Source organism: Salvelinus sp. IW2-2015, unplaced genomic scaffold (assembly GCF_002910315.2).
Source record: "Salvelinus sp. IW2-2015 unplaced genomic scaffold, ASM291031v2 Un_scaffold564, whole genome shotgun sequence".
In the NCBI taxonomy this organism is placed as follows: Eukaryota; Metazoa; Chordata; class Actinopteri; order Salmoniformes; family Salmonidae; genus Salvelinus; species Salvelinus sp. IW2-2015.
Window position 1 is genome coordinate 142,669 of NW_019942576.1, and position 21,767 is coordinate 164,435.

General features: G+C 42.6%; 1 protein-coding gene across 1 annotated transcript in view; it reads left to right on the top strand.

The window, feature by feature from the left end:
• LOC112068568 (sodium channel protein type 3 subunit alpha-like) overlaps positions 1-15,592 on the top strand; it is a 149,843-nt gene extending 134,251 nt beyond the window's left edge. The window contains 6 exon segments of the mRNA XM_070438204.1: positions 2,336-2,608; positions 5,564-5,617; positions 5,827-5,968; positions 6,067-6,167; positions 6,711-6,981; positions 12,409-15,592. Coding sequence (XP_070294305.1) covers positions 2,336-2,608; positions 5,564-5,617; positions 5,827-5,968; positions 6,067-6,167; positions 6,711-6,981; positions 12,409-13,661 — 2,094 coding nt within the window. The 3' untranslated portion in view covers positions 13,662-15,592.
• The last annotated feature ends 6,175 nt before the right edge of the window (positions 15,593-21,767 follow it).

Genomic DNA, 21,767 nt, shown 5'->3' on the forward strand with positions numbered 1-21,767 from the left:
TTGACATCATGGGAAAATCAAAATAAATCAGCCAAGACCTCAGAAAACAAATTGTAGACCTCCCCGAGTCTGGTTCATCCTTGGGAGCAATTTCCAAACACCTGAAGGTACCACGTTCATCTGTACAAACAATAGTGTGCAAGTATAAACACCATGGGACCGCGCAGCCGTCATACCGCTCAGGAACGAGACACCTTCTGTCTCCTAGAGATGAAAGTACTTTGGTGCAAAAAGTGCAAATCAATCCCACAACAGCAAAGGACCTTGTGAAGATGCTGGAGGAAACAGGTAGAAAAGTATATATATCCACAGTAAAACGAGTCCTATATAAACATAACCTGAAAGGCCGCTCAGCAAGGAAGAAGCCACTGCTCCTTAACCGCCATAAAAAAGCCAGACTACGGTTTGCAACTGCACATGGGGACAAAGATCGTACTTTTTGGAGAAATGTGGTCTGGTCTGATGAAACAAAAATGTTTTGCCATAATGACTATCGTTATGTTTGGAGAAAAAAGAGGGATGCTTGCAAGCCGAAGAACAATGTCCCAAACGTGAAGCACGGGGGTGGCAGCATCATGTTGTGGGGGTGCTTTGCTGCAGGAGGGACTGTTGCACTTCACAAAATAGATAGCATAATGAGGAAGGAAAATTATGTGGATATATTGAAGCAACATCTCAAGACATCAGTCAGGTAGTTAAAGTTTGGTTGCAAAGGGGTCTTCCAAATGGACAATGACCCCAAGCATACTTCCATAGTTGTGGCAAAATGGCTTAAGGACAACAAAGTCAAGGTATTGGAGTGGCCATCACAAAACCCTGACCTCAATCCTATAGATATTTGTGGGCAGAACTGAAAAGCATGTGCGAGCAAGGAGGCCTACAAACCTGACTCAGTTACACCAGCTCTGTCAGGAGGAATGGGCCAAAATTCACCCAACTTATTTTGGGAAGCTTGTGGAAGGCTACCTGAAACATTTGACCCAAGTTAAACAATTTATAGGCAATGCTACCAAATACTAATTGAGTGTATGTAAACTTCTGACCCACTGGGAATGTGATGCTAAAAATTAAAGCTGAAATAATTCATTTTCTCTACTATTATTCTGACATTTCACATTCTTAAAATAAAGTGATGATCCTAACTGACCTAAAACAGGGAATTTTTACTAGGATTAAATGTCAGGAATTGTGAAAAACTGAGTTTAAATGTATTTGGCTAAGGTGTATGTAAACTTCAGACTTCAACTGTACGTACTCCATACACTTAGTATGTAGCATTTCCATTATCTCATTCCAATCTTTCTATCCTTTCTCACATCTTTACCTGTCTGTGATATTACTTTACAAGTTGTTTCTCACCTGTGGCAGTATTAATATAAATCTCCTTGCTATTTGTTTAAGCGGTTGATTTTCTTATCACATTCTCTTACATGCATTTCTGTGTTCAGATATTCAGATTAATGTTTAGCCTGTAACATTTCCTTAATCATTATTCATTCCCTCAAACACCCCCTCGAACAGTTCATGCACACTGAAGTTAGGATTTTGGGCTATTGTTCCCTCCTGTTGCACAGTGTTAGTTTAAGTCAACAGCTGTCAACCTAGCCCTTTAATATGTATATAATGTCCCCTGACATCCACTGGAATGAATTTGAATTCCTGCCCATGAAATTTGCATGCTGTCGGAAGTGGGGGGGCTGATGTCCGCCGAGCTCGCTGCTCTCCTCCACTGTAAATCTGGCAAATGGGATTAGGCGTCACGCTGCTTGAAAACGTCTGGGTCTGCTCCTCAGTGGGAAACGCGAAGTGGAAGTGCAGCCCGGCTACAGTATACAGAGGAGTGAGTGAGCAGCAGATTTCTTTGTGACACCTTAAGGGATGTGCAGGGCTAAACCCCAATATCCACTCATTCTATTGGAGCAGTGACACTCAGGAACTCCTAGCTCTGCACACTACCCTCCTGTTCCTCTAGTCTAGCACTTTAAGGTTACCAGGATAGTTTAAAAAGTTGCTGCTGCTCGTGATTGAATATGAGACAAACAAACATTCTTAATCTCATTTGCCAGTTTCCCTAGTTTGCATGAATTTTGGAAATGTGATATTTTTAAGGGTGGTGGGATTATTCTACAAAGTGTGTTTGAATAGTTTGATATATATATATATACTTCGTGTTTTGGGGGTGGGTTGGGCAAGCACTTAGAGTAAGTGAACCACAAGCATGTGCACACTGGTATGAGTTTCTCTGATTAAGTTACTGGCATCATGTATGGAGTGTGTCATGTGAAAGCAGAAGGGGGCAGATGGACGCTTGACGTGTGTGTTTCCATGGCGACAGGTTGTGGTAAACGCCCTGATCGGCGCCATCCCGTCCATCATGAACGTACTGCTGGTGTGCCTGATCTTCTGGCTCATCTTCAGCATCATGGGGGTCAATCTGTTCGCCGGCAAGTACGGACGCTGCGTCAACCTGACGGGCTACATCCACAATGTGTCCATGGTCAACAACAAGACCGACTGCCTGGCCATGAACGACACGCAGTTCTACTGGACCAGAGTCAAGGTCAACTTCGACAACGTGGGCGCCGGTTACCTTGCCCTCTTACAAGTTGTGAGTTGGACATTTTTTCCCCTTTCCTTTTAGTTTTTCTCAGTTTGAGACGTTCTTTCCTCGCTCATACTTTTTTACGCTGCCCACCGTGCCTGTCCAGAGATCCCCGAATCGATCAACAAGTCGCAAGCTTTTATTTTTAGCAGCGATGGAAGCCATTACAGAGAATGTTGTGCTTTTAGCAGCGATGGAAGCCATTACAGAGAATGTTGTGCTTTTAGCAGCGATGGAAGCCATTACAGAGAATGTTATGCTTTTAGCAGCGATGGAAGCCATTACAGAGAATGTTGTGCTTTTAGCAGCGATGGAAGCCATTACAGAGAATGTTGTGCTTTTAGCAGCGATGGAAGCCATTACAGAGAAGTTGTGCTTTTAGCAGCGATGGAGGCCATTACAGAGAATGTTGTGCTTTTAGCAGCGATGGAGCCATTACAGAGAATGTTGTGCTTTTAGCAGCGATGGAGGCATTACAGAGAATGTTGTGCTTTTAGCAGCGATGGAGGCATTACAGAGAATGTTATGCTTTAGCAGCGATGGAAGCCATTCAGAGAATGTTGTGCTTTTAGCAGGATGGAGGCCATTAAAGAGAATGTTATGCTTTTAGCAGCATGGAAGCCATTACAGAGAAGTTGTGCTTTTAGCAGCGATGGAGGCCATTACAGAGAATGTTATGCTTTTACAGCGATGGAAGCCATTACAGACAATGTTTGTGCTTTAGCAGCGATGGAGCCATTACAGAGAATGTTGTGCTTTAGCAGCGATGGAGCCATTACAGAGAATGTTATGCTTTTAGCAGCGATGGAGGCATTACAGAGAAATGTTGTGCTTTTAGCAGCGATGGAGGCCATTACAGAGAATGTTATGCTTTTAGCAGCGATGGAAGCCATTACAGAGAATGTTGTGCTTTTAGAGGGATGGAGGCATTACAGAGAATGTTGTGCTTTTAGCAGGATGGAGGCCATTACAGAGAATGTTTGTGCTTTTAGCAGGGATGGAGGCATTACAGAGAATGTTGTGCTTTTAGCAGGGATGGAGGCATTACAGAGAATGTTGTGCTTTTAGCAGGATGGAGGCCATTACAGAGAATGTTGTGCTTTTAGCAGCGATGGAGGCATACAGAGAATGTTGTGCTTTTAGCAGCGATGGAGGCCATTACAGAGAATGTGTGCTTTTAGCATTGATGGAGGCCATTACAGAGAATGTTGTGCTTTTAGCAGGGATGGCGGCATTACAGAGAATGTTGTGCTTTTAGCAGCGATGGAGGCCATTACAGAGAATGTTTGCTTTTAGCAGCGTGGAGGCCATTACAGAGAATGTTGTGCTTTTAGCAGCGATGGAGGGCCATTACAGAGAATGTTGTGCTTTTAGCAGCGATGGAGGCCATTACAGAGAATGTTGTGCTTTTAGCAGCGATGGAGGCCATTACAGAGAATGTTGTGCTTTTAGCAGCGATGGAAGCATTAAGAGAATGTTATGCTTTAGCAGCGATGGAGGCCTTACAGAGAATGTTGTGCTTTTAGCAGCGATGGAGGCCATTACAGAGAATGTTGTGCTTTTAGCAGCGATGGAGGCCATTACAGAGAATGTTGTGCTTTTAGCAGCGATGGAGGCCATTACAGAGAATGTTGTGCTTTTAGCAGCGATGGAGGCCATTACAGAGAAGTTGGCTTTTAGCATTGTGGGGCATTAAGAGAATGTTGTGCTTTTAGCAGGGATGGAGGCCATTACAGAGAATGTTGTGTTTTAGCAGCGATGGAGGCCTATTACAGAGAATGTTGTGCTAAGCAAGTGCATGCACTTCATTCTTCGCTTTAACTTAGTTGGTGTGGGTGCCTAGCAACAATTCACTTAGCTCCTTTCATCACCTTCTTGTGATTTCCCTTCATTCTAACTTCCCCATTTGCATCTGGAAACACTCTGGCCTCAGTCATTCACAAAAGCCAATAAATAACCCGTAACCAAGGCAAAAAGACCCACCGCCGTGATTTCTCGCTGATAAGAACTCACTTGTGATGAAGTAGGGCACCCCGCTCACTCTCCTTCTTCCTCCGTCTAGAAAGACACTCCATGCGGTCAGGAGGAAGCACATATAAATCCTTTCCACTGCCATTCAGAACATCTCAGCTCTAACATGGCACATGGCCAGTATTTATTTTGTAGAGACTGTATGTTTTGTTTTTTGAGGGGGGTTCTTCTGTTTAATGGTTGATGACAAAACCATATCATAGGAAGAATAGATACCCCACACTCTGTCATATAGAAATACAAGCATATATCGTTTTCATTTTAAAATAATGCTCCTATGTATGCGTTTATATAGTGATGATAGTGGCGCATGCTCATTGAAGTTGATAATGGCACATGCTCATTGAAGTTGATAGTGGCACATGCTCATTGAAGTTGATAGTGGCACATGCTCATTGAAGTTGATAGTGGCACATGCTCATTGAAGTTGATAGTGGCACATGCTCATTGAAGTTGATAGTGGACACGCTCATTGAAGTTGAATTAGTGGCACACGCTCATTGAAGTTGATAGTGGGCAATGCTCATTGAAGTTGATAGTGGCACATGCTCATTGAAGTTGATAGTGGCACATGCTCATTGAAGTTGATAGTGGCACATGCTCATTGAAGTTGATAGTGGCACATGCTCATTGAAGTTGATAGTGGCACATGCCATTGAAGTTGATAGTGGCACATGCTCATTGAAGTTGATAGTGGCACATGCTCATTAAGTTGATAGTGGGCACATGCTTCATTGAAGTTGTAGTGGCACATGCTCATTGAAGTTGAGTGTGGACAGTGCTAATTGATTTGGGACAGTATGAAAGTTAGTGGCACATGCTCATATTGAAGTTGATGGTGGCACATGCTCATTGAAGTTGATGGTGGCACATGCTCATTGAAGTTGATGGTGGCACATGCTCATTGAAGTTGATGTCCTTTGTTACAAGGCTACATTCAAAGGCTGGATGGAGATCATGTATGCAGCAGTGGATTCTCGTGCTGTAAGTATTAAACGTCAATGTACTTGTTTTGTATTACATGATTTAACATTTGAATGTTCCATCATAAAGCCTATATAAGACTGTCTTAAAAATTACTTGTCATAATCATGCCTTGATGTAATACCACCATAACATTTACCAGTTTTCAACTGATAAAATGTAGGTGAACAGTGTATTGTTCTAACATGGTTTTTCTCTGGCTCCACTAGGTGGACGAACAGCCTATCAGAGAGGTCAACATGTACATGTACCTATACTTTGTCATTTTCATCATCTTTGGCTCCTTCTTCACCCTTAACCTCTTCATTGGCGTCATCATCGACAACTTCAACCAGCAGAAACGAAAGATAAGTATCAAAACCATCATGGCCAACAAATGCCATGAACTTTTAAAAAATGGGGTTATTTTCACAGTGAAAATAACAGAAAAGGGATGTCTCTTTACTTAGGTGGGCAAGACATCTTCATGACAGAGGAGCAGAAAAAGTACTACAATGCCATGAAGAAGCTAGGGTCTAAAAAGCCTCAGAAACCAATTCCAAGGCCATTGGTGAGCTGGAGCTAATTGAACCCTATTTTCTTGATCTAATTAAAGGGATAGTTAACTTTTTTGGAACTTTTAGCTTATTTTTGATAACATGCCAGGTAAGTAGAAAATAAGTTAAAACCTCCAAAAAAGGGAACTATTCCTTTTATTTCCTTTGCCCTTTAGTGCATAAGCCTCTTGTGTTCCAATGACTGGTATTTCTGGATCTTATTTATTTATTTTATTATTTAATTTTTTCACCTTTATTTAACCAGGTAGGCTAGTTGAGAACAACTATAGGGATAGTTGTAAATTAGTTGTAAATGAGAACTTGTTCTCAACTAGCTTACCTGGTTAAATAAAGGTGAAATAAAAATATGTAAAAATAAATGTAAAAAAATATGTAACTTTTTTTCGAAGTATTGGGCAGGATAGTTAAAAAATATATATATAACAAAAGTTCAATCCCTAAAAAAGTTTCCTATTCTTTCAAATTTCTTCACCTTAGTGCATAAGCCTCTTGCATTTCAAAATAACACCTATTACTCACTACCTCTCTTCTCCCAGAACCAAGTGCAGGGCTTCTTCTTCGACCTGGTGGGCAAGCAAGCATTCGACATCATCATCATGGTCCTCATCCTGCTCAACATGATTACCATGATGGTGGAGACGGACGAGCAGCCGGCCCGCATGGAGTACATCCTCAACAAAATCAACCTGGCCTTCATCATCATCTTCTCCTGCGAGTGCCTCATCAAGATCGTGGCGCTACGCTGCTACTTCTTCACCATTGGCTGGAACATCTTCGACTTTGTAGTGGTCATCCTCTCCATCGTTGGTGAGTTTGTTGCTTGGGCTTAATTAATCAGAGGTCTGCCTCCCAAGTGGCGCAGCGGTCTAAGGCACTGCATCGCAGTGCTAGAGGCGTCACTACAGACCCGGGTTTGATCACAGGCTGTGTCGCAGCCGGCTGTGAGATCCATGAGGCAGTGCATAATTGGCCCAGCATCGTCCGGGTTAGGCCGGCCGGGATGTCCTTGTCCCATCGCGCTCTAGCGAGTCCTTATGGCGAGCCGGGCGCATGCAAGTTGACTTGGGTCGCCAGCTGTACGGTGTTTCCGCCGACACATTGGTGCGGCTGGCTTCCTGGTTAAGCGAGCAGTGTGTCAAGAAGCAGTGCGGCTTGGCAGGGTAACATGTTTTGGAGGACGCATGGCTCTCGACAGACGCCTCTCCCGAGTCTGTACGGGAGTTGCAGCGATGGGACATAACTGTAACTACCAATTGGGGAGAAAAAGAGGTAAAAAGTACCAAAAAATGTAATAAATAATCAGGGGTTTTCAATGATGCTCATTGCGATGTAATTGCATGGGTCTGTTAACTGGCAGTTATACTGAAATATGGTTGCTATATGTAGCTGATGTATGGATATCGGTATGTACGGTGCATTCGGAAAGTATTCAGACCCCTTCGCTTTTTCAACATTTTGTTATGTTACAGCCTTATTCTAAAGTTGATTAAATAGTTTTCTTTCCTCATCAATCTACACACAATACCACATAATGACAAAGCAAAAACTGGTTTAGAAATGTTTAAAAAACGTAAATATCACATTTACATAAGTATTTAGATCCTTTACTCAGTACTTTGTTGAAGCACCTTTGGCAGCGATTACAGCCTCGAGTCTTCTTGGGTATGACTCTACAAGCTTGGTACACCTATATTTGGGGAGTTTCTACCATTCTTCTCTGGAGATACTCAAGCTCCGTCAGGTTGAGAGGATAGCACAGCTATTTTCAGGTCTCTCCAGAGATGTTCGATCGTGTTCAAATCCAGGCCCTGGCTGGGCCACTCAAGGACATTCAGAGACTTGTCCCGAACCCAATCCTGCTTTGTCTTGGCTGTGTGCTTAGTGTCCTTTTCCTGTTGGAAGGTGAACCGTCGCCCCAGTCTGAGGTCCTTAGCGCTCTGGAGCAGGTTTTCATCAAGGATCTCTCTGTACTTTGCTCTGTACATCTTTGCCTCCCAGGAGGGAGACTAGAATCCCAGTCCCTGCCGCTGAAAAACATCCCCACAGCATGATGCTGCCACCACCATGCCTCACGGTAGGGATGGTGCCAGGTTTCCTACAGACGTGATGCTTGACATTCAGGCTAAAGAGTTCAATCTTAGTTTCATCTGAACAGAGAATCTTGTTTCTCATGGTTTGAGTCTTTTAGGTGCCTTTTTGCAAATTCCAATTTCCAAATTTTACTGAGGAGTGGCTTCCGCCTGGCCACTACTATAAAGGCATGATTGGTGGAGTGATGCAGAGATGGTCATCCTTCTCTAAGGTTTTTCCATCTCCACAGAACTCTAGAGCTCTGTCAGAGTGACCATCGGGTGCTCGGTCACCTGCCTGACCAAGGCCCTTCTCCCCTGATTGCTCAGTTTGGCCACTCTAGGAAGAGTGTTGGTGGTTCCAAACTTCTTCCATTTAAGAATGATGCAGGCCACTGTGTTCTTGGGGACCTTCAATGCTGCAGAAATGTTTTGGTACCCTTTCCCAGATCTGTGCCTTGACACAATCCTGTCTCTGAGCTCTACGAACTATTCCTTCGACCTTATGGCTTGGTTTTTGCTCTGACGTGCACTGTCAACTGTGGGACCTTATATAGACAGGTATGTGCTTTTCCAAATCATGTCCAGTCAATTGAATTTACCACAGGTGGACTCCAATCAAGTTGTAGAAACATCTCAAGGATGATCAGTGGAAACAGTATGCACCTGAGCTCAATTTCAAGTCTCATAGCAAAGGGTCTGAATACTTATGTAAATAAGGTATTTTAGTTTTTATATTTAATTTTCTTTGCTAAAATTTCTAAAAACCTGTTTTCGCTTTGTCATTATGGGGTATTGTGTGCAGACTGAGGATTTTTTATTTTAATCGATTTTAGAAGAAGGCTGTTACATAACAAAATGTGGAAAAAGTCAAGGGGTCTGAATACTTTCCGAAGGCACTGCAGTTCTCGTCTAATGCAGCTGTGGCAGGTCAACATCCTTGGGTGATACAGTTGAACTCATGACCTTGGTTGTTTGCCTATAAGCAAGGCATTCCAAGTCACTAGCTGGCCCATACACAGATAATGACATTTAGCTTGGGACCTTCAAATTTACCAAGAAATATTATATTGACAGATTTCCCATGTAGCTCAGTTGGTAGTGCCTGGTGTTGCAACGCTAGGGTTATGGGCAATGTTCCCTCTCATTTTTTTTTATCACTGAGCAAATTTTAGGTCTGGTGAGTGCAAACTTGAACGTTGTGAAAATTCTGTGCAACTTCCAGCTTGCGTTTACTGTGAACACTGAGGCTGTACCCGCTTTAAGTTACAGTTTTACTGTGAACACTGAGGCTGTGCCAGCTTTAAGTTACAGTTTTACTGTGGCCATGTAGGCTACTGTGGCTATTTGATCATAATGGAGGCCTACCAGAGTGGCTTACCTTAAAAAACAATGGAGAAAATGCATCACATAACATTTTAACATGGAAATAGCTAGTTTGTCTACAGTAGCAGCCAATGGGTGGTGTTCAATGTAGGCCTACATTCCATGAGACCTTTGGAAAAAAAACATGCAGGGCTTGACATGAACCTGTTTATCCACTCGTCCTTCAGACAAGGAGGTGACTGAAAATGTTGTTGTGTTGTTTAATGCAATAAATCACTTTACCAAATAAAATGCATACATTTTACCATACCATTATTACAGAGAATCAGACAAATTATGCTTCCCTCTGGCTACTGGCTACTTATTCAAGCCTGTCTCAAAATACAACACTGCCCCTTTAAGACAAAAAATAACTGTTTACCTGACTCTCTTTTCAAAGAGAAATTTACACGTTTTCTGCTCTTGTAGGAAGCAATCGCTCTCCTATTGCTGACTACAAATGATCTATAACTGAGCTAATAACTCACTAAGTAGCAAAGGATATGAACAAAATGTGCTCAAGTGGCTACATGCAGGTCTCGCTTTTATCTCAAAACAAGCGCATCTACTCACAACCGCTCATGATGTGAACACAGTCCAGTTCAAAGAAAATTGCACAGATCCATGTATGGCAATTGTCTATTTGCATATAGGCCTACTGTAGCTCTGATTGTTTATGCCGCACCGGTCTCGGTAGAGTATGGGCTGAGTAGTACATGTCAATGCAATAAAATCCGATGCTTTCTGCCTACAACAAAATCTCTTAGTTAGTTTTTTTTTTACTTTGCATAGTTTGTTTTGTTTTGGTATGTTGCATTGAACGTGGCTACTGTTGCGTTGATTCGATCACAATTGCCACGTTAAGTGAGTCAAGATCACTTTGAGTCTTTGATCACTTTGAGTCAATTGCCAAGATCTACCACTCAGATTTTTTATTAACATGACTTAAAAAACGTAAGCATATGCAACATTAACCAATTAAAAACAGTACTGTAGCAATGATGTTTGTGCAGTAAGCCAAAGGCCCAATACATTATCACAGCATATTGGCTTTGCTTGAATTGCCCTGCCAATGCATTGTTGTTCAGGCCATTTTTAAAGTTATATTTCAAAATTTGAGGTAGACTATATGATCATGCCAGTAATAGATCCATTGATGTATTACTTGTGAATCACAGCTGAGTGACCTTTAAATCATTTTATTTTTATTTTACTGGGCTGATGGTCAGTCTCAGTGGAGGGAGAGAGCAGCAGACTGAGGGTCCACCTCTTAACATCCCTCCTCTCTCCCTTTCCTCCACTGACACTGACCAAAAAGGGACACCGTCTTCCAGCTGATGGCAAAACTCGAGTCGCACCGCATTATTTCTGCCTCATGCACAAATTCATGTTATTACTCCGATGAACAGAGAAAGTGAAATGTTCCTCGATATTAAAAAAGACCCAAACGGTAATAATAACAACAGCGCAAGCCTATAGAGACACTTTCCCGACTTATTCATTAATGCTGCAGTGCTTGTTGTAGCGCTGAGTGGAAACAGGAATTAAGTGCATTTTATGGTTTATAAAAGTGTTGGATACAAAGTGTTGACAGTGCTGAGTAAGAACTTAAACATGGACTCACTTATAAAAACAGCATCTCATTGCTTTATTCGTTGACAGTCTCTCTCTAGTCATGGTTTTAAACGTTTTGAAATCTCACAGGGTAGCTGAATCGGGTGCACCTACTGCCAACAGTTTTACAGAAATGTTTAGTGATCGACTAGGAATGCGTTGGAGATCGACCAGTCGATCGCAATCGACCGGTTGGTGAACACTGCTCTAGAAAGTTGAGTGAAATTCAATCTCGTGCTTCTCTCGGTGGGCTGATATTTCTGCGAGGCAGTCCCGGGGGAGCTACTCGGTAGTCTCAGGGCTAGTACCCGCACACGCATGCAGCTTAGAGGGAACTACTGTAAGTCGCTCTGGATAAGATTGCTGTTTAGTTCTAAACAATAAGTCATACCTGAAGAACACATTTCAGAACCTTCATTGTGTTTTGCAATATACCTTGGCCATCACCCCTGGCATCCAAGATTTTGTATCCATTTGGCAAGGTTATCTATCATGTCAATCAAGTCATTGATAGTAAGTGGGGCTATTATCTGATGAATCAGGGGCACATGTATGTTCTGCATGGCCCTGATGGGGAACTAAAGCAAACCAAAGGGCTAAGTAGCCGTCCCCATGCTAAATTACATGCGTGGGCAAGGATGCCTCTGTTGAGGTGAAGGTAATTGTAGCAATCAGGGTTGTCAGCGGGGGTGATTTGGGCATGATTGAAGTGCTGCATCACAGGTTGTGGTTGGTGGTTGGTGGGGGGCTGGGGGCTTAACGTATGGCTCCAAAGGGTGACTCCCAACCCCACTCCACAATCAATAACTCAGGTGCGACCTTCCTGGTCCATGGGAGAGGAGGGTCACAAATCAGGGACTGATGGTAAAGTGGTCATGGAGGTGAGAGGGATTGGAGGCAACTTGAATGTCATTTGAAGGCAGGCAGACCCAGTAATAGTGGAAGCCTTTATCATGAGCTCATTGGTGAATGGGTTTGGGGAAGCTAGAATTGACATGAAGGAGAAGGAAGCTTAATGATGATAGCAGGGAGACTCTGTCCTTCAGCCTAATTTACTCCTGGTTACCAATAGTCAACCTAATTCCATAAGATATTGCGTGTGTAGTGTGGGAAAGAGCTAGCCTTACTGTTAATGATGGTCTAATTAGAAGTACAGAGATCTCATGTTTTTCCCCCTATCTTCCAGGTATCGTTCTCGCTGACATCATAGAGAAGTACTTTGTGTCGCCGACACTGTTCCGAGTCATTCGATTGGCCAGGATCGGACGAGTACTTCGACTCATCCGCGGAGCCAAAGGAATAAGGACCTTACTCTTTGCCTTAATGATGTCCCTTCCCGCCCTGTTCAACATCGGCCTCCTGCTCTTTCTGGTCATGTTCATATATGCCATCTTTGGCATGGCCAACTTTGCCTATGTCAAGAAGCAGGCGGGCATCGACGACATGTTCAACTTCGAGACGTTCGGCAACAGTATGATCTGCCTGTTCCAGATCACCACGTCAGCGGGCTGGGACGGCCTGCTCAGCCCAATCCTCAACAACTCTCCGGAAGAGTGCAACCCCAACCTCGTCCACACAGGCACCAATGCCCGGGGCAACTGTGGCAACCCCTCGGTGGGCATCACCTTCTTCGTCACCTACATCATCATCTCCTTCCTCATCGTGGTCAACATGTACATCGCCATCATCCTGGAGAACTTCAGCGTGGCCACTGAGGAGAGCACCGAGCCGCTGAGTGAGGACGACTTCGAGATGTTCTATGAGGTGTGGGAGAAATTCGACCCAGAGGCCACGCAGTTCATCGAGTACGCCAAGCTGTCAGACTTTGCCGACACACTGTCGGAGCCACTGCGCATTGGCAAGCCTAACAAAATCAAGCTGATCTCCATGGACCTGCCCATGGTCAGTGGAGACAAGATCCACTGCCTGGACATTCTGTTTGCCTTCACCAAGCGTGTGTTGGGCGAGTCGGGCGAGATGGATGCTCTTAAGCAGCAAATGGAGGAGAAGTTCATGATGGCCAACCCATCCAAGATCTCCTACGAGCCTATCACCACCACACTGAGGCGCAAACAGGAGGACATGTCCGCCGCTGTCATCCAGAGGTGCTACCGCCGGCACCTGTTGCGGAGGCAGATGAAGCAAGCCTCCTTCATGTACAGATCAATGCAGATCAATCTGACGCAAAGCTCCACGGACAAGAGGGTCACCGCCCCGGAGAAAGAGGGCCTCATAGCCTCCATGATCAAGGAGAACTACGGGGGGCCTGAGATGGAGCTGATGGAGACCCTGTCCTCCACCTCCTCTCCGCCGTCTTACGACAGCGTCACACGGGCGACTAGCGAACTTTTCCAAGTTTTAATTCTCGAACAGTCCAGGAACAGTGACCTAAGCGAACATTGCCCTGCCCCCGACAGAGACCGCGAGACATTTCTGTAACAGCGACTAGGAAATGCTTTTTTTCCTCTTTTACATTTTTTGTTGTTGTTGTTGTTTACCGAATGTAAAATAGCTCAAATTACCCTGGTTTAGTACATGTGGTTGTGCAGAGAAACTGCTAGGGGTTTTCATAGAGAAAAGGCTAATTATTTCTTTATTTTTGGTGAACATGCTTTGTGGGAGTACACAAAGGGGGCGTGTGTAAATCCTAGATGACCATTGACCCTGCTCATGTCAAGTTTGCTTCACAGGTAATATGCATGAATAACCTCTGCAGGGTCACAACAATTATATCACTGATGTAATAATCATTTATTAGACTAAAATAAATACAGTTTATCAGTATTTACAAAGTATGCCTGACCGTATGAGTTCATTAAAGGTCTTACTATTATTGGTGTGATTCCTTATGATCAACAGTTTTATAACTGTGAGATGTGGGAGAAAAAACAAAGGGATACAATTTTTCGTAGTAAAGTATAACTTTGTTGATGTTGCCAGTCTTTCATAGCAGTACAATTATGACTATTTTTGATATTTTTAGAGTAAGAAAAAAAAACATGGCCTCTTTTGAATTGGAGTCGCTTACCATGAAAGGGAATACTTCCACACTGTAACAAGACAAACGGGCAGGTAATAACTTTTCACATTAAAAGAACGCTGTATTTGAACTGTTTTAGCATTTTTGCTCTTGCGTTTACATGTACAAATATCCCGGGGTCCCTGCATATTAGTTAATTTTTCATTCATAACGATCTGGTCTTAGTTACACAAAGCTAAGAAGCAATTCAGTAACCAAGATCAGTATGTGACAATCAAACCTACATCTCATGGTTAAGATTGACAGATGTTTCTTTTCTCCATAACTTCTTTAGGACTTAAACTGCCCAAATGGCTGCATATTTTATGAGCATCAGAGATCCTATTCACTATTAGACGGGTGGATAATCGTCCTATTTATTTATTATTTAGAGTATTTGTTTTGCATGTTTTGAATGCATCGTATAGACAAGTAACAGCTATAATTTCTCTACAGTATTTTGCAGAAACTGTGTTTAGCAGTAATTTGCTACTTTTAAGTGAATTATTTTTCAGACAAAAGTGTAAAAGTTTGTACAGCATTTTTTGTTGTTGCTTGATCTCTACAGACCATTCAGCTTCTCTTGGTTACCCATAGACTACTCTCCACTGTAGGACTGATACCGGCACATATAGTTTCTATTCCACTAGAATAGAATAAAAAGACACCGCTCAACTTTAATATGATATACTGTATATTTTCATGTTATGGTTGCAGGTGTGTTGAAGGGCTGTTTTCTGTAGCAATAGATCCAGTGTGTGCCTGGTATATACAGTACCCCTGTCCTGTTTCTAAATGGATCTCTACCCACATCGTTGCCCCATTAGATGCCATGGATGAGTGACTGGGATCACACTGCCATTTATCAGTGTCTACGAGGATTTTCTAAAGAGATTTCTGATTGCATGCTTTGTATCGGGAACATTGGGGAAAATGTTTAAAACTCGGGTGCGGTCCTATTTGTTAAGGGGGGTAACATTTTTACACAAAAACATCATGGTGAAAAGTAAACTCGGCACATCTCTGTCATAAATGTACTGTTTTCATCATAACAAGAGCTGCTTCATCAGAAAAACATCCAAGACATGAACAGAAAATGTTMTTTTTTTTCATTCTTATAAACTGTCATAAATGCAGTAGCCTACAACAGGCATCTTCTCAGCAGTCAGTAGATAATGGCTTTACATTTCTCACTGCTCAACCACAATGCAGTGCCTCAGTAAAGCCCACATTGCAGTAAATATTATTTATAAATACATTTTAGTACTTTCAGTTTAAATATTTTTTGTACTTTGCAAACACATGCCTCTGTATATAAGATAACGACCTCCTGTGAAATAAAAGAGAAAGCCTACAATATCATTGATTATTCTTTTGATTTCAGAGTAATTTATGTGGCAGACCCAGGTAAAAATATTATTTTCTTTCAAATACTTTAACTGTGCGCGATTGAGCTTTTCTGGCGTAATGGAACTAATGAGATGAGAGAGTCCCAAAAGGGTAAACTCAACCCCTATCCAGGCACAATCAAACGCTCAAAGGATTTGAAAGAAAACAGATACTATTTGAATGCAGGTCTGGCATGTGGTACAGTATTATGCAAGCAGTCTTTATTTTGCCAAATGAGTGTGACATTATATTGAGAAGAATGCGATAGATTGTAGTATGATGGTGCAGCATGAAGAAGACGTTGGGACTTGGCATGCAGAAGGAATGCAGCATCATGCTACAGTAGCTCAGAACATAAAACATTTTTTAAATTGTATTTATTTAACTAGGCAAGTCAGTTAAGAACAAAAAAAACAGCCTAGGAACAGTGGGTTAACTGCCTGTTCAGGGGAAGAACGACAGATTTGTACCTTGTCAGCTCGGGGATTTGAACTTGCAACCTTTCGGCTACTAGTCCAACGCTCTAACCACTAGGCTACCCTGCCACCCTGCTTCCGAGAACATGAACTCAAGTGGTATTTGGTATTTTATTAAGGTCCCCATTAGATATTGCAAAAGCAGCAGCTACTCTTCCTAGGGTCCACACACAACATGAAACATGACATAATACAGAACATTAATAGACAAAAACAGCTCAAGGGCATAACTTTTTTTTAAAGGTACACGTAGCCTACATATGAATACATACACACAAACTATCCAGGTCAAATAGGGGAGAGGCGTTGTGCCGTGAGGTGTTGCTTTATCTGTTCTTTGAAACCTATGATGTAGGTTACTGGCTGTAAATATGTAAGTGTCACGTCTCTATCTGCCCACTGGGTACAGATGTCAGTTCAACATTTAGTTTTGATTTACATTTGGTTGAGTTGTCAGCTAACGTGAATTGGTATTTGGTATTTTATTAGGATCCCCATTAGCTCTTGCGAAAGCAGCAGCTACTCTTCCTGGGGTCCAGACAGAACAATAAACATGACATAATACAGAATATTAATAAGCAAGAACAGCTCAAGGACAGAACTACATAGTGTACATTTAAAAACGGCACACATAGCCTACATATCAAGACATACACATAAAATATCTAGGTCAAATAGGGGAGAGACGTATTGTTCCACGAGAAAAAAAGTTGGGTAAAAAAAAGAAATGTCCTTACTTTTTGATGACTTTTTGAAAATGAGTTTTCCACATTGATTCAACGGGGTTCAAATGATGTGGAGACAACGTTGATTCAACCACTTTTTACCCAGTGGATGGTCACACAAGGAAGATTGGCTACTGAAACAGAAACCACACCAGGGCTAGAATGCAGATGGTCCCAACAACCCTGAAAAGAGATAATGTCATTTGGATTCCGTTGGGTTCATTCTGGCAACAGTAAATTGGTAATTAATTTATTTTCAAACACAGATTGAAGGGGACATAATTAGGCAAGCTAAAATAATCAAATCATGAGGTAGGGCCAACAATACAGAAACTGCTGAAAAAAACTCACATTAAAGGTATAGATGTTAAATACAGTAGAGGAAATGACTTTAAGCCTATTTGCATTGTACTGTGCATATTGCTATGTGCAACAAGAAGGATACATTCAAAAGTGACCCTAAACCTGTTTTAGGGCTCAATCCAATCGAATTTGAAAGTAGTATTTATGCTGTAGCATATAAATATACTGAACAAAAATATAAAACGCAACATGCAACAATTTAAATGATTTTACTGAGCTACAGTTCATATACCAAAATATAACAGTCAATTGAAATAAATTCACTAGGCCTTAATCTATGGATTTCATGACTGGGCAGGGGCGCAGCCATGGGTGGGCCTGGGAGGGCATAGGCCAACCCACTTGGGAGCCAGCTCCACCCACTGGGAGCCAGGCCCAGCCAATTAGAATGAGTTTTTCCCCACAAAAGGTCTTTATTACAGACAAAAATACTCCTCAGTTTCATAAGCTGTCCGGGTGGCTGGTCTCAGACAATCCCACAGGTGAAGAAGTCGGATCTGGAGGTCCCGGGCTGCCGTGGTTACACATGGTCTTCGATTGTGAGGCAGGTTGGACGTACTGCCAAATTCTCTAAAACAACTTTGGAGGCGGTTTATGTTAGAGAAATTAACATAAGATTCTCTGGCAACAGCTATGGTGGACATTCCTGCAGTCAGCATGGCAATTGCACGCTCCCTACAAATTTTAGACATCTGTGGCATTGTGTTGTGTGACAAAACTGCACATTTTAGAGTGGCCTTTTATTGTCCCCAGCACAAGATGCATCTGTGTAATGATCATGCTGTTTAATCAGCTTCTTGATATGCCACACCTGTCAGGTGGATGGATTCTCTTGGCAAAGGAGAAATGCTCACTAAAAACGATGGAAACAAATTTGATAGAAATAAGCTTTTTGTGCGTGTGGAACATTTCTGACATCTTTTATTTCAGCTCATGAAACATGGGACCACCACTTTACATGTTGTGTTTATATTTTTTTTCAGTGTACAGTATATATGTTTTTCCTGTTGTCAGAAAAATCCTAAAACAGTTATCATCTAATGTAACGCCAGAGGATGAAGCTGAGGTTCTCTGAGGATAAGAATGCACATCTGTCGTTACTGTAAAAAGAAGAAAAAAACTGTTGATTTTGTTTCCACGTCACTGCTTATGGTTTTCCGAGTACATGTGGAAGAGCAGTGATTTTATACTGCAAGACATGGCAGAAACATTTCCATGGTAGGTTTGACTGAATTCAGCCCTAAGTCGTATGGCACACAGCCTGAGCTTTAATTGTGTGATTGTGTGTGTCCAATTATATGTGTGAGCTTATGTTCATGCACTCGTGTGTGCTTCAAGAGTATATGTGCTGTGTACATTGTGTATTGTGTAATGGGTATTGTGTGTGTGTGTATATTTTTTGCTTGTATCAATCAATTAAATGTATTTATAAAGCCCTTTTTACATCAGCCAAAGTCACAAAGTGCTGTACAGAAAACCAGCCTAAAACCCCAAACAGCAAGCAATGCAGATGTAGAAGCACGGTGGCTAGGAAAAACTCCCTAGAAAGGCAGGAACCTAGGAAGAAACCTAGAGAGGAACCAGGCTCTGAGGGGTGGCCAGTCCTCTTCTGGCTGTGCCGGGTGGAGATTATAACAGTACATGGCCAAGATGTTCAAACGTTCATAGATGACCAGCAGGGTCAAATAATAATTATCACAGTGGTTGTAAAGGGTGCAACAGGTCACCACCTCAGGAGTAAATGTCAATTGGCTTTTCATAGCCGATCATTCAGAGTTAGAGACAGCAGGTGTGGTAGAGAGAGAGAGAGTTGAAAACAGTAGGTCCAGGTGAACAGGTCCAGCACGTCCGGTTAACAGGTCAGGGTTCCATAGCCGCAGGCAGAACAGTTGAAACTGGAGCAGCAGCACGACCAGGTGGACTGGGGACAGCAAGGAGTCATCAGGCCAGGTCGTCCTGAGGCATGGTCCTAGGGCTCAGGTCCTCAGAGAGAAGAGAAAGCGAGAGGGAGAGAATTAGAGAGAGCATACTTAAATTCACACAGGACACCGGATAAGACAGGAGAGATACTCCAGATATAACAGACTGACCCTAGCCCCCCGACACATAAACTACTGCAGCATAATTACTGGAGGCTGAGACAGGAGGGGTCAGGAGACACTGTGGCCCCGTCCGACTATACCCCCGGACAGGGCCAACCAGACAGGATATAACCACACCCACTTTTCCAAAGCACAGCCCGCACACCACTAGAGTCATATCTTCAACTGCCAACTTACTACCCTGAGACAAAGCCGAGAATAGCCTACAAAGATCTCCCCCACGGTACGGACCCGAAGGCGGCACCAACCCGTACAGGAAGATCATGTCAGAGACTCAACCCACTCAAGTGACACACCCCTCCTAGGGACGGCATGGAAGAGCACTAGTAAGCCAGTGACTCAGCCCCCGTAATAGGGTTAGAGGCAGAGAATCCCAGTGGAGAGAGGGGAACTGGCCAGGCAGAGACAGGCAAGGGTGGGTCGTCGCTCCAGTGCCTTTCCGTTCACCTTCACATCCCTGGGCCAGACTACACTCAATCATAGGACCTACTGAAGAGATGAGTCTTCAATAAAGACTTAAAGGGCGAGACCGTCTGCGTCTCTCACATGGATAGGTAGACTATTCCATAAACATTGAGTTCTATAGGAGAAAGTCCTGCCTCCAGCTATAAGCTTAGAAATTCTAGGGACAATAAGGAGGCCTGCGTCTTGTGACCGTAGCATACATGTAGGTATGTACGGCAGGGCCAAATCGGAAAGATAGGTAGGAGCAAGCCCATGTAATTCTTTTTAGGTTAGCAGTAAATCCTTGAAATCAGCCCTTGCCTTAACAGGAAGAGGCTAACACTGAAGTAATATGATCAATTTTTTGGGTTCTAGTCAAGAATCTAGCAGCCGTGTTTAGCACTAACAAAAGTTTATTTAGTGCTTTATCCGGGTAGCCCGAAAGTAGAGCATTGCAGTAGTCTAATCTAAAAGTGACAAAAGCATGAATACATTTTTCTGCATAATTTTTGGACAGGAAGTTTATGATTTTTGCAATCTGACGTAGATGGAAAAAAGTTGTCCTTGAAACAGTCTTGATATGTTCGTCAAAAGAGAGATCAGGGTCCAGAGTAACACCGAGGTCCTTCACAGTTTTATTTGAGATGACTGTACAACCATCAAGATTAATTGTCAGATCCAACAGAAGATCTATTTGTTTCTTGGACCTAGAACCAGCATCTCTGTTTTGTCCAAGTTTAAAATTAAAACATTTGCCGCCATCCACTACCTTATATCTGAAACACAGGCTTCCAGGGAGGGCAATTTTGGGGCTTCATCATGTTTCATCGAAATGTACAGCTGTGTATTGTCCGCATAGCAGTGAAAGTTAACATTATGTTTCCGAATGACATCAGCAAGAGGTAAAATATATAGTGAAAACAATAGACGTCCTAAAACGGAACCTTGAGGAACACCAAAATGTACAGTTGATTTGTCAGAGGACAAACCATCCACAGAGACAAACTGATATTTTTCCGGTCAGATAAGATCTAAACCAGGCCAGAACTTGTCCGTGTAGACCAATTTGGGTTTCCAATCTCTCCAAAAGAATGTGGTGATCAATGGTATCAAAAGCAGCACTAAGGTCTAGGAGCATGAGGACAGATGCAGAGCCTTGGTCTGACGCCATTAAAAGGTAATTTACCACCTTCACAAGTGCAGTGTCAGTGCTATGATGGGGTCTAAAACCAGACTGAAGCGTTTCGTATACATTGTTAGTCTTCAGGAAGGCAGTGAGTTGCTGCCAGCTTTTCAATTTTTTTGAGAGGAATGGGAGATTTGATATAGGCTGATCGTTTTTTGCATTTTCTGGGTCAAGATTTGGCTGTTTCAAGAGAGGCTTTATTACTGCCACTTTTAGTGAGTTTGGTACACATCCGGTGGATAGGGAGACGTTTATTATGGTCAACATAGGAGGGCCAAGCACAGGAAGCAGGTCTTTCAGTAGTTTAGTTGGAATAGGGTCCAGTATGCAGCTTGAAGGTTTAGAGGCCATGACTATTTTCATCAATGTGTCAAGAGATATAGTATTAAAAAACGTGAGTGTCTCTCTTGATTCTAGGTCCTGGCAGTGTTGTGAAGACTCAGGACAACTGAGCTTTGGAGAAATACGCAGATTTAAAGAGGAGTCCGTAATTTTCTTTGTAATGATCATGATCTTTTCCTCAAAGAAGTTCATGAATTTATCACTGCTGAAGTGAAAGCCTTCCTCTCTTGGGGAATGCTGCTATTTAGTTAGCTTTGCGACAGTATCAAAAATAAATTTAGGATTGTTCTTATTCTCCTCAATTAACCCTCCTGCTGTGTTCTGGTCGAATTGTTCCGGTTTTCTCTCTGAAAAATTTACTAATTTAATCGGATTGTCATAAGGTTCCATGACTTTGTCCACACAGGGCGTCTGAACACACAAAATACATTTTGAGTGTTTTATTTAACTTTTGTACACCTGTGGTATTCCCGGTCAAAAATGACCGGTCATTAGAAAC